The sequence below is a fragment of the Lampetra fluviatilis genome, chromosome 3 (assembly GCF_964198595.1).
Source record: "Lampetra fluviatilis chromosome 3, kcLamFluv1.1, whole genome shotgun sequence".
NCBI lineage: Eukaryota > Metazoa > Chordata > Hyperoartia > Petromyzontiformes > Petromyzontidae > Lampetra > Lampetra fluviatilis.
The window spans coordinates 12,235,926-12,249,679 of record NC_136277.1 but is presented as its reverse complement, the minus strand read 5'-3'; the positions used below and the strand labels follow the sequence as shown (position 1 = coordinate 12,249,679).

Here is a 13,754-nt window from a genome sequence, read left to right as displayed (position 1 = left end):
AGATGCCACTGGTTCTTCACGTTCTGCAGATGCAGACGCCACTGGTTCTTCACGTTTTGCAGATGTAGATGCCACTGGTTCTTCACGTTCTGCAGATGTAGATGCCACTGGTTCTCACGTTTTGCAGATGTAGATGCCACTGGTTCTTCACGTTCTGCAGATGTAGATGCCACTGGTTCTTCACGTTTTGCAGATATAGATGCCATTGGTTCTTCACGTTCTGCAGATGTAGATGCCACTGGTTCTTCACGTTCTGCAGATGTAGATGCCACTGGTTCTTCACGTTCTGCAGATGTAGATGCCACTGGTTCTTCACGTTCTGCAGATGTAGATGCCACTGGTTCTTCACTTTTTGCAGATATAGATGCCATTGGTTCTTCACGTTCTGCAGATGTAGATGCCACTGGTTCTTCACGTTCTGCAGATGTAGATGCCACTGGTTCTTCACGTTCTGCAGATGTAGATGCCACTGGTTCTTCACGTTCTGCAGATGTAGATGCCACTGGTTCTTCACGTTCTGCAGATGTAGATGCCACTGGTTCTTCACGTTCTGCAGATGTAGATGCCACTGGTTCTTCACGTTCCGCAGATGTAGATGCCACTGGTTATTCACGTTCTGCAGATGTAGATGCCACTGGTTCTTCACGTTCTGCAGATGTAGATGCCACTGGTTCTTCACGTTCTGCAGATGTAGATGCCACTGGTTCTTCACGTTCTGCAGATGTAGATGCCACTGGTTCTTCACGTTCTGCAGATGTAGATGCCACCACCGCCATCTGTTGCGCAGCGGTTGAACTCACGACTCTCGGTCCGAACGGGCATAGACACCCAAAGATACACATAACGTAGAGATACTTTAGATATAAGCCACAGTAGTGAGATTATGGCCATGCAAAACAAACTATTGCCCATAATTGAAACCTGTAGACACCCAAAGATGACATGGAGATATACAGAGACCCACAGAGATACAGTACATCGAGACACACAGAGACAAAGAGATTCAGAAATTCATAGAGATACATTATAGACAATCCACAGTAGTGAGATTGTGGCCATGCAACTCACTATATGGCCCATAGAGACTCATAGAGATACATTCGAGACCCATAGAGTTACATTAGAGACAAGAAGCCACAGCGATGTGATTGTTGCCATACCACTCGCCAGAGGTGTGGACTCGAGTCATGTGACTTGGACTCGAGTCAGACTCGAGTCATGAATTTGATGACTTGCGACTCGACTTGGACTTGCATAACAATGACTTTGTCCCACCTATGAGATGTGGACTCGAGTCATGTGACTTGGACTCGAGTCAGACTCGAGTCATGAATTTGATGACTTGCGACTCGACTTGGACTTGCATAACAATGACTTTGTCCCACCTCTGCCACTCGCACTCCGGACTGCACAGTAAACTCATAGAGACACAACGATATACATAGACACTGATAGATATCCATTAGAAACAAGCCAAAGTAGTGGAATTATGCCCATGAAACTAACAGTATGGCCAATATAATAAACCCTTAGAGACTCATGGAGATATATAGAGACCCATAGAGATAGAAACACGTAGGGATACACATAGACCCATAGAGATACATTCGACTTCTTGGTTCTTTCGGTAAAGTCACGTAGAAGGGAAGTAATAAAATAATAAAAATAAAACATAATAAAATGAAATAATGTTTTATTTTTATTATTTTATTACTTCCCTTCTACGTGACTTTACCGAAAGAACCAAGAAGATGAATCCCTGCAGTCACGAAAGCTTTAAATCGAAAGATACATTCGAGTTAAGCCAAAGTAGTGCGATTGTGGCTATGAAACTAACAGTATGGCCCAATAATTATAAATCCTTAGAGACTCATGGAGATACGTAAAGACCCATAGAGATAGAGACACGTAGGGATACACATAGACCCATAGAGATACATTCGAGTTAAGCCAAAGTAGTGCGATTGTGGCTATGAAACTAACAGTATGGCGCATATAATAAACCCTAAGAGACTCATGGAGATACGTAGAGACCCATAGAGATAGAGACACGTAGGGATACACATAGACCCATAGAGATACATTCGAGTTAAGCCAAAATAGTGCGATTATGGCTATGAAACTAACAGTATGGCCAAATAATTATAAACCCTTAGAGACTCAAGGAGATACGTAAAGACCCATAGAGATAGAGACACGTAGGGATACACATAGACCCATAGAGATACATTCGAGATAAGCTGCTGTCATCATGTGCTTAAGAATAGCCGAGAACATTCAACACAGGAAGCGTTGGTGGGTGACAGGTGTTACGCAAAGCAAGGTCACACGCTTAACAAGTGGAAAAAGTCGACACGCGGCTAATTAAGGGCAAGATGCAAGAGGCAGATTGACATCAACAAGGGGCATCACAATGGCGAGATGTTAACTGCCTCGCCTGGTATACAGGAGGTGTCGTCAGGGTTCGATCACGACCCCTGACGATGCCTGCTGCTGTGTATTTGGAGTTTGTGGTGTCTCTACCACACACCCTCCACCCTCGTTAACCCTCCCACCCCACACCCCCCGCCCTCCTTAACCCCCCCACCCCACACCCCCCACCCTCCTTAACCCCCACCCCACCCACACCCCCCACCCTCCTTAACCCCCACCCCACCCTCCTTAACCCCCCCCCACCCACACCCCCCACCCTCCTTAACCCCCCCCACCCCAAACCCCCCACCCTCCTTAACCCCCACCCCACACCCCCCACCCTCCTTAACCCCCCCCCACCCCACACCCCCCACCCTCCTTAACCCCCTCCCCCACCCACACCCCCCACCCTCCTTAACCCCCCCCCACCCCAAACCCCCCACCCTCCTTAACCCCCACCCCACACCCTCCTTAACCCCCCCCACCCCACACCCCCCACCCTCCTTAACCCCCACCCCACCCTCCTTAACCCCCCCCACCCCACACCCCCACCCTCCTTAACCCCCCCCACCCCACACCCCCCACCCTCCTTAACCCCCCCCCCCACCCATACCCCCACCCTCCTTAACCCCCACCCCACCCTCCTTAACCCCCCACCCCACACCCCCTCACCCTCCTTAACCCCCACCCCACACCCCCCCACCCTCCTTAACCCCCACCCTCCTTAACCCCTCCCACCCCAAACCCCCCCCCCACCCTCCTTAACCCCCCACCCCAAACCCCCCACCCTCCTTAACCCCCCCACCCCAAACCCCCCACCCTCCTTAACCCCCCACCCTCCTTAACCCCCCCCACCCCACACCCCCACTCTCCTTAACCCCCCCCCCACCCATACCCCCACCCTCCTTAACCCCCCACCCTCCTTAACCCCCCCCCCCCACCCCACACCCCCCACCCTCCTTAACCCCCCCCCACCCATACCCCCACCCTCCTTAACCCCCACCCCACCCTCCTTAACCCCCCACCCCACACCCCCTCACCCTCCTTAACCCCCACCCCACACCCCCCACCCTCCTTAACCCCCACCCCACCCTCCTTAACCCCCCCCACCCCACACCCCCACCCTCCTTAACCCCCCCCACCCCACACCCTCCTTAACCCCCCCCCCATACCCCCACCCTCCTTAACCCCCACCCCCACCCTCCTTAACCCCCCACCCCACACCCCCCACCCTCCTTAACCCCCACCCCACCCTCCTTAACCCCCCCCACCCCACACCCCCACCCTCCTTAACCCCCCCCACCCCACACCCTCCTTAACCCCCCCCCATACCCCCACCCTCCTTAACCCCCACCCCCACCCTCCTTAACCCCCACCCCACACCCCCCACCCTCCTTAACCCCCACCCTCCTTAACCCCTCCCACCCCAAACCCTCGCTATGCCACGCCCACTTTCCCAAACCAACCAATGGGTGAGCAGCTCGCCTGTGGCTTCATTCAAACTTGGATTCTGGGCGGCAGTGGCGGTGGCGGCGGCGGCGCCTCTGAGGGAGAGACCGAGGCGACGTTTCGCGTGAGGGAGCGAAGGAAGGAAAACGTTTAACAACAACAACAACAAAAGTTCGCCATGCTTTGAAACATCCTCCGTCGGGCTGCGAAACAAAGAGACGGAACTAACAGAGGGTCATGGATAAAACGTCGTACACCGCCGGCCCGTACAGAGCGACTAAACTCGTGAGTCTGTCGCCACTGAGCGAGGTTGAGATTGTCGACGTCAGTTATCGATTCATCGCCGCCGCGTTCTGTCGTTTTAATCTAAATCGATTTAAAAACAAATCGATAATAACGATGTTTAGATTTGGTAGCGCGCATTCGGCTCGACGGCCGTAACACCGCCGCTGATTGGGCCGCTCGCGCCCCACACCCCGCCCCCTCCCGTCGTCAGCCAATCACGGGGCGCCGTCGTGTCCCCGGGGGGCGGGGCGAAGCGGTCTTGACCAATCACGGCCGTCGCCACGCTTATGCATGTTGGAGAAAGTAAAAGGCATCCGCGGTGTCTTGGTTCTTTCGGTAAAGTCACGTAGAAGGGAAGTAATAAAATAATAAAAATAAAACATAATAAAATTATTCTCAGGACGTTTCGGCCACAACGCAAGCAGCCGTCCTCAGGTGAAGAACAGGTCTGTCAGACGCTGTCTTTCCGACAGACCTGTTCTTCACCTGAGGACGGCTGCTTGCGTTGTGGCCGAAACGTCGTGAGAATAATTTTATTATGTTTTATTTTTATTATTTTATTACTTCCCTTCTACGTGACTTTACCGAAAGAACCAAGAAGATGAATCCCTGCAGTCACTGAAAGCTTTAAATCGAAATTTGATTAGTTTATCTTGGCACTTGGCACTACTGTCGTGTTATTGTACTGTTGTATTAATGTCCACGATGATGATGATAGCCACTCTGCCGAGCTATTTCGTTTGCGGAATGGCCAGGCTCAGTTTTGCAACAACAACAACAACAGTTAATAAGCCTGCTGAGATTAAAAAATTAGTTTAGTATTATTTGGATATATTTGTAAAGTTATTTGTTTACCTTTATTGTAACTTTGGGCAAACTGTCGTGTGTGATTGTACTGTTTGTTGTTGTAACGTCCTTACCACGTGCCCCATTACTTGGACATCTGTGATGAAGCGCTTTATAGCTTTTCGGATTCCTCCTGAACGATCAATATTCTGATTCTGAACCCAGCACGAAGCAGCAGCAGCAGCATAGGAGCGGAGTCTCCGTGCCTTGAGATCATTCAGATGATCTTGGCTGCTATAAATGTCCACTTGATGGGCCACTCTGTCGAGTTTGTGGATGGCCAAGTCGCTTCTGCAAAAAACAGGTCCCTGCGGGGTGGGCTGGTAGGAACGAACAAATGAATGGCTATAATAAAATGAAATGGCGGGGGTACAATACGAAGGGAGAGTTTGAGGCCTAGTTCTAGGCTTTAGGCCTAGCTGTAGGCTTTAGGCCGCTGTGAGTTAATTTTTAATTTGAATGTTTTAATTAAAAACTATCTCAGGCAATTATAAGGGAATGTTAGACTTGTTTAGCCAGGAAAGCCTCACTGAGTCTAAAGGTTTTTGTAGGGTCCTGCCAAGTGTTTGCAGTAGGGGGCGATGTTGCTACACCTAATCGGACATCGGACGGACGGACGATATAATCTATTGTAGGCTGGTTCACTTCGTTCCTACCAGTGTAAGTGGGGCTTTTCCTGCTAGGATGGGGATGGTTTATTTGTATGTTGTTCGGGTGATTTGTTTACCTTTGCACGAACTATATCGTGTGTCTATTTTTAAATCCTTTATATTAAGTTCGCTTGCTTGCTTAGGACCGTGCAAATCTTTCGGTCGTTTTTTAACCCACTTCCCGTGATCCAATCGAGCTGACATTTTGCACACAGACTCGTTGTGCGTGACAATTAATGTTCGTGAAAATTTTTGTTCCAAAAATTTACACTTTTTAGGGAAAAAATAATTATATGTAATTACCAATTGCTTAATGGTGGCACGCAATCATCTGACCCATAGGTGGCAGCCATCTCAAGCCAGAGGACGAGAGGACTCTAGCCGCCACGCATATAAAGGGTTTATAGTGAAAAACTTCGTTTTTTCGGGTAAATTTTTTATTTGTGTGTTGTAACGTTCTTAACCTGTGCCCCCTGCTGGATATGTCTGGACAAAAAGCTTTACAGCCGCATATCAACATCAATAACACTGGTCAACACACTTTTTCTGGCATAAGGTATTCCAAATATTGCATTTTCAATCAAAACTGCAGAAGAAAAATATTAAATAAATGTGGATATCTACATAAAATCATATTATAAACACACTATCCTAAAAATACAGCACCATATTTTAACACTAAATCAGTCACTGACTCGCAACAACTTGCAATCATAAGTGACGGAGTTAATTTCGGGTAAAATCAATGAAAATGGGGTATGCCGATAGCATAAAATGAGATGTGATAGAGCAAATCTGAGATCAGATTTGGAATCAGCACCCTGAAGTTAGTCTAAAACAGCTGCAAAAGTCCAGGCCAGAAAAAAAAAAAATGTTGTTGTTGACCAGTGTAATCAGCCGCCGATACTGCACCCCAATCCCTCCATCTCATAAACACATTCCTGCGGAGGGAGCTGGTAGGAACGTTGGGTTGCTCGGTCAATGGCCAGGGTCAATGGCGGCGTGGTGTATTCCGCAAATATGCCCGACTGTGAGGGCGGGCACAAGCCGGCGTGAGTAGGTTAAACGTTAAATTGGTACGGTTGGCTACGTACTGTGCGGAAGAAGTTCAATATATACATAGCGACTCCGAGAGATACTCTACATAGAAACCCATAGAAACACATTTAAGACAAGCCACAGGGCTGAGTTTGTGGTCATGCAGCCGAAACTATGGACCTCTATGGTAAACCCAGAGATACATAGAGATCTTGATTTGAAGCTTTCGTGACTTATTTTGTTTTATTTCTACCTACGTGACTTTACCTAAAGAACCAAAGAGTATACATAGAGTTGTCCAGAGACTCAGAGATACTCTACATCGAAAACCAATTTATAGCAGCCAAATACTCCAATCGCATGTTTCTAGATGTGGAGGGAAAAGCCGGAACACCCGGAGAAAATTTCACATGACCTGGGGAAGAACATGGAAACTCCAAGTATACAGGCTTCATGGTCAGGATCAAACCCGTGTCCTTCCGTATACCAGGCGAGGTAGTAAACATCTCGCCACACACACGCCGGCCGTTGGTGGGGAGTGATATCTGAACGCACATCTCGGATAACGCCTGAACGTGGTGTTGCAAGCTGTGGCCAGGAATCGAGCTTGGGTTGCCGCTGTGTACAGAGCGCAGTGTGTGTGTGTGGAGCTATTACCGCTCCCACGTTGGCACAGTATTCGTAAGATGCTGGGTATACGGCAGTGGTTTAGTGGCCAGGATTTCTGCATTTCCGTGGAAACTGCCATGGCGACGATTATAAAATGTTCTTTTTCTAAGAAAAAAAACCTCTCAGGATTCGGTATTGGGTTGTTTGGCTATTTAATGGTAATTCATTCAACCCCCCCTCTCTTTATTTAAGGCCTCGACACAGAGGCATTGGGTCTCTGTGTGTCTATGTTGTGTGTCTGTGTTGTCTCTCTCTGCTTGTGTGTCTGTGTGTCTCCGTGTCTGTTTTGTCCCTCTCTCAAATTTAGTTCTACCTGATGACGGTTGCTTGTGTTGCATTCGAAACGTCGTATTATCATTATTTAATTTATTTCCTTTCTACGTGACTTTATCGAAAGAACCAAAGAGTAATTCGTGCAGTCACGAAAGCTTCAAATCAAGTTTCATGCAAAGATAATGGCTTTTCCTGCGAAAGGAAACTTATCTTCTTGGTTCTTTCGGTAAAGTCACGTAGAAGGGAAGTCATAAAATAATAAAAATAAAACATTAAAATAATTCTCACGATGCTTCGGCCACAACGCAAGCAGCCGTCCTCAGGTGAAGACCAGGTCTGTCGGGGAGACAGCGTCTGAATGAAACACCACCACGCTTGGAGCGTATATTTAAGCTGGGTTGGAAGGGGGGAAGGGCGCCTTGACAAAAGAATTTGCATATCAAGATGAATTTAGCATATTTATGGGAAATGCAGGTATGTGATTAGTACTACTTGTGAAATGCGTAGGAGGTGGGCGGGGGGTTTCAAAGTCATATTATGCCCGTGCATTATGCAGGATTACCGAAAGAACCAAGAAGATGAATCCCTGCAGTCACGAAAGCTTTAAATCGAAAAAGGAAACTTAGTTTCCTGCAAACGAGAGGGTGACACTCAAAGGTCCGAAATCAGAATCTGCATATAGATTTGAGGATCCGATAAGCTGTGAAGCTCTTTTCACGAATGTCCAGTAACAACAAACGATAGAAAAACCGATCGGAGTGCAAAGTATAACAAAGGTGAGGAAGTCACGGAAAATAACATGCAAAATTGCTAAAGTATACAAGTTGAAATTGCCAAAATCTTATCAATTCCTGCTGATGTTTCAACAATAAATGCAAGCTTGGGCAAGGCAGAAAAACAACAACATTTCCAGACCACAGCAAGACAACACCACAAAGTAATATTTTGCTGTTTTTTCTTTCTATTGTCTGCAATATTTTGCTGTTTTTTCTTGGATTTTCTGTTTGCACATAGTCACTTTCAGATGTTTTCTTGTTCATGTTTTTGTTTGTTGCGGTTGCACCCGATTCAAGAGCGCCGAATGGCTCACAGGGCTATACCTAATAAATGAACTTGAACTTGAGTAGTCCCTCAATTAAACTGCACAATAAAATTGAACTATATCGGTACACTGGTGAGGATCAAAGTTACAAATCACATTGGCAAATCGTGGTTGTAGCCAGCGCTAATCTTCTGATGAATTCAAGCGACTTGCTGATGAAGGCAATCAACTTGCTGTACTGCCATATCCGGACCACCTCACAGCCCATCAAGGTTGAAGGCATCGCTTGTCTGTGACCCTTGCCCTCCAAGAACTTGGGGTCACAAGCGTGCACTGTCGCATGTAAACAAAGCGCACGAATCCTACGTAGATTTTTTTTGGATCAATTTCAACATATGAACCTTATGGCGGTACCTCGGGGTCCCGAATAAACGGAAGTCAAAATCGTAATTAATTTATTTTTGGCGACTCCGTCCCACCGCACACATAAACGCCGTGACTCAACTGGCGCGGATCATTCTGTTGTCATGTCATGCCCAAGTGCAGCAGCGAGGACGAATGCACAGAAGAAACAAAACTTTGAAACTTTGATTAGCGCATCGTGTAGAGCTCGTCGAGAGGAAGAGATTGCCGTGTCGTTCGCCTTCAATAGACACAAACTTACGTCGCAACGCAGTTTGTGCGAGAGCCGGGGGCTTATGGGACCCTGGGGTCCGGCCATGAGGTTCGTTTAATGTAAGTGCCTCGGGCGGTTTAGTACGATTCTGGACGTACGATTCCGGACGCTCTAAAGATGTCAAACTCATCTTCTTGGTTCTTTCGGTAAAGTCACGTAGAAGGGAAATAATTAAATAATAAAACTAAAACATAATAAGATAAAATTCTCACGACGTTTGGGCCACAACGCAAGCAGCCCGTCCTCAGGTGAAGAACAGGGCTGTCGGAAAGACAGCGTCTGAATGATGCTGTCGGAAAGACAGCGTCTGAATGACGCTGTCGGAAAGACAGCGTCTAAATGACGCTGTCGGATAGACAGCGTCTAAATGACGCTGTCTTATTTTTTATGTTTTATTATTTTATTATTTCCCTTCTACGTGACTTTACCGAAAGAACCAAGAAGATGAATCCCTGCAGTCACGAAAGCTTTAAATCGAAATGTCACACTTACTTGAGTATAGTCACGGAGTGGCTTTTTACTCCGGCAAAGTTTGCCAACCAATTAGGACTGCAGCTTGCGTATAGATCATGTCCATTTTATTTTAAAGAAGGGAACAAAAAAACATGTTCGTCAAATACCACAATGTGAGACGTACTCGGACAAGCTTTATTTTGGTGATTTTGAAAAGTTTTTTGGTTTGGCCATGTTTGTTTGTTTGTTGTAGTACAGAGTTAGACTGATGGCCTTCATCTAAGTTGTCTTGTGGTTGTTGTTGTTTGACTTGCATCCTACTGGGATACTTGCACAGGGTTGGTGTACGGTGATTTTTCTGCAATATTTTGCTGTCTTTTCTTGGCTTTTCTGTTTGCACTCAGTCACATAGTCACTTTAAGATGTTTTCTTGTTCATGTTTTTGTTTGTTGCGGTTGCACCCGATTCAAGAGCCGAATGGCTCACAGGGCTATACCTAATAAATGAACTTTGAACTTTGAAGCGCAAATTTTAAACCATGCTGGGATGGTAATGGTGCAATCAATTTAGTTCACTTGCCAAAATCGCTGACTTATTACATAAACAAGCCATATTTTTAAAACAACCAAATGGTGACCTCAAAACGACAACCCCATTGCTATATTTAGGATCGTGTCGATATTTTGACCGGCTGCCTCCATTTATGGAGCTTCCCTCGTGAGCGTAAGGTCGCATTTTAATTATTAAACCATTGGTTCAATGCCCTGTCTAAAATATTTAAATCATAATCTCACCCACTACACACACACCCCGCCCCACCTCCTAATACGCTTTCCAATATTAACCTACTGGCTGTGGTCTATTAACCAACTGGGACCGGTTGCGTAAAACATTGAAAGGGATAAACTCAAAAAAAAATTCTGTGGATTTTACACCTGATGATGATTGCTTGTGTTGCAGTTGAAACGTCGTGAGAATTTTTATTGTTTTATATTAATATTATTTTATTATTTCCCTTCTACGTGACTTTACCGAAAGAACCAGGAATAGGGATAAACTCCTTTAGTTTTCTACCAATCGTGGAACAAGTGGGTGTCAGTGAACTATCCAACCCTCCTACTCCTACCCTCTTCCCTCACCTACCTCTTCTACCCACGTTACCCGCTCCACCACCCCCTCTCCGTACAGGGGGTAGTAGTGACGTAGCAGTCAAGATGCGCGGCTCTTTCAAATTCGCTGCTTCTGCGGCCGTCTGGAACACTCTCTTCCTTCCGACGTTCGGCAGCCACTGGGAGCTTTGCAACTTTAAAATCATCTAGACTGAAACTAATTTCTTTAGAACTGATTTTTGTGGAGAGTTGTCCTCCCCCCCGCACCTCTGATGAACATGGTTGGCTATGTACGGTGCGAAAGAAGTTCTGTGTACATAGAAACCCTTCGAAAAATCCACTCGACCACGGGGGAGCGTAAACATACAAACTCCAAATATGCATGCGCCAGGGTCGGGATCGAACCCAGGGCCTCCTGCACACCAGGCGAGGTAGTTAACATCTCTTTTATTTTAATTTCTACTTTACTTTTATTAATTTTATTTTAATTTTTTACCTACGTGACTTTACCGAAAAAACCTAAGAGGATGAATCCTTGCAGTCACGAAAGCTTCAAATCTAGAGTTAACATCTCCTCGCCACCGCGGAGAGAAGGTTAGGGAAGGCACTCCTCGTACCTTTCCTACCCTCCCTGCAGTGGAACGAGGTGACGTCGTAGATGAGGTGACGTGGGTGGGACGACGGGTCGTACGAGATGGACATCACGGACACTTCAAAAAAATCATTTGAATTGTAACGCAGAATCGCAGAACGAGAGGGCCTAGGTTAACCGTTACGTGTGCACAGTTTATCTCGTTTAACTCCCCCTCTTCACCATACCCCCCCCCCCCGAAACCGATCTCAAACTGGGCATCTGTGAAAACTTACCGATTCGGATCAAAGGCGTTTGATGTGGGTGCCCCAAAGTAATTGGCGTCTCTATTCTGTCGTCTCTGCACTCATTTAAAGCGACTCTCTTGTTAACGTCACCGAACTCTTAAGTGTGAACGCCATTTAGCAACACGATTGCTGTTAAGTTTAGCCTGTAGGTAAAAAAATGAAATTAAAATTAACAAAAATAAAATTATAATAAAAATCACGACGTTTCGGAGGCAACACAAGTCTCCGTCATCAGGTAGGACCGTCACAGATAGATTTGCTGTATCAAGTGAGGCAGGGATTCCAAGATGCAAGTTCTTAAATACAAGTTAAGGGGGAGGAGAGGGGGGGGGAGCTTATCAGAATGTGGTAGCCAATGAATGGAACTTATTCATTTTTTTTACCCACGTGACTTTACCGAAAAAACTAAGAGCGTGAATCCTTGCAGTCACGAAAGCTTCAAATCTACAAGTTTAGCCTGTTTCATCTTCTTGGTTCTTTCGGTAAAGTCACGTAGAAGGGAAGTAATAAAATAATAATAATAAAACAGAATAAAATTATTATGTTTGATTTTTTTTTATAATAAAAATAACAAAAACATAATAAAATTATTATGTTTTATTATCTTTATTATTTTATTACTTCCCTTCTACGTGACTTTACCGAAAGAACCAAGAAAATTAATCCCTACAGTCACGAAAGCTTTAAATCGAAATTTAAATCGAAGTTTAGCCTGTTTGTTTTTTTGAATCTGTAATTGCAGAATGCTTTGATGTCGTCTGCCGGCCGAGTCAAACTCCGAAAAAATTAACCTGTAAAAACAAGGTTTTTCACTCTAAATCTTTTATATGCGTGGCGGCTAGAGTCCTCTCGTCCTCTGGCTTGAGATGGCTGCCACCTATGAGTCAGATGATTGTCTGCCAGCATTAAGCAATTGGTAATTAAATATTTAAAAAAATTCCCTAAACAGTGTAAAATTCACGAACATTAATTGTCACGCACAACGAGTCTGTGTGCAAAATGTCAGCTCGATTGGATCGCGGGAAGTGAGTTAAAAAACGACCGAAAGATTTGCACGGTCGTAAGCGCGCAAGCAAGCAAGCAAGCGAACTTAATATAAAGGATTTTAAAAAAGAACCTCTTAGTTCAATAAATACAAAATCTGATTCTGATCTCTCTTTACCCACCCGCCCGTCCCCACCCCACCCCACCCCCCACCCTCCCCCGGGTCCCAACAGTGGAACGAGGTGACTTCGCAGTTCCGCGCGTCGGTGCCGCTGCGTAGGCACCGCGCTGGCCTGCGCTCGCACGCTCGCTGCTTCACGGCGGCGGAGGCGTGCGACAGCCTCCTGTCCGTGCTGCGTGCGCACTCCGCCTTCGGGCACCGCGTCGGGCGCCCGCAGGCCGCAGCGCTGCTGCGCAAGCTGCTCAAGAACCACGTCATCGAAGACGTGAAGGGGCGCTGGGGCTCCGAGGACGTCCACGCCGACGACGGGCGGCTCTACCGGTGCGGTGGGGGGGACGGAGGGGGTGGGGGGGGGGCGGGGGTGGGGGCGTCTGTGTCATCGAGTTTTGTGGTGGTCGGGCGCACGGCTGGGAGCGCCACGGAGGCTAGGAGATGTTAACTACCTCGCCTGGTATGCAGGAGGTCGTGGGTTCGATACAGACCCTGACGATACCTGCTGCTGTATATTTGGAGATTGCTGTGTCTCTCTTTCTCTCATCATCATCACAGTTGCGAGATGTTAACTACCTCGCCTGGTATGCAGGAGGTCGTGGGTTCGATACAGACCCTGACGATGCCTGCTGCTGTATATTTGGAGATTGCTGTGTCTCTCTTTCTCTCATCATCATCACAGTTGCGAGATGTTAACTACCTCGCCTGATATGCAGGAGGTCGTGGGTTCGATACAGACCCTGACGATGCCTGCTGCTGTATATTTGGATATTTCTGTGTCTCTCTTTCTCTCATCATCATCACAGTTGCGAGATGT

The 13,754-nt window shown here is 46.8% G+C and overlaps 1 protein-coding gene across 2 annotated transcripts in view; it reads left to right on the top strand.

The window, feature by feature from the left end:
- The window catches only part of LOC144952367 (uncharacterized), a 158,069-nt gene extending 145,052 nt beyond the window's left edge, over nucleotides 1–13,017 (top strand). For both annotated transcript variants that reach the window (XM_078882767.1, XM_078882790.1), the window contains exon 26: nucleotides 12,999–13,017. In XM_078882767.1, the coding sequence (XP_078738893.1) occupies nucleotides 12,999–13,011 (13 nt within the window). In that variant the 3' untranslated portion in view covers nucleotides 13,012–13,017. The remainder of the gene's footprint in view (nucleotides 1–12,998) is intronic.
- The last annotated feature ends 737 nt before the right edge of the window (nucleotides 13,018–13,754 follow it).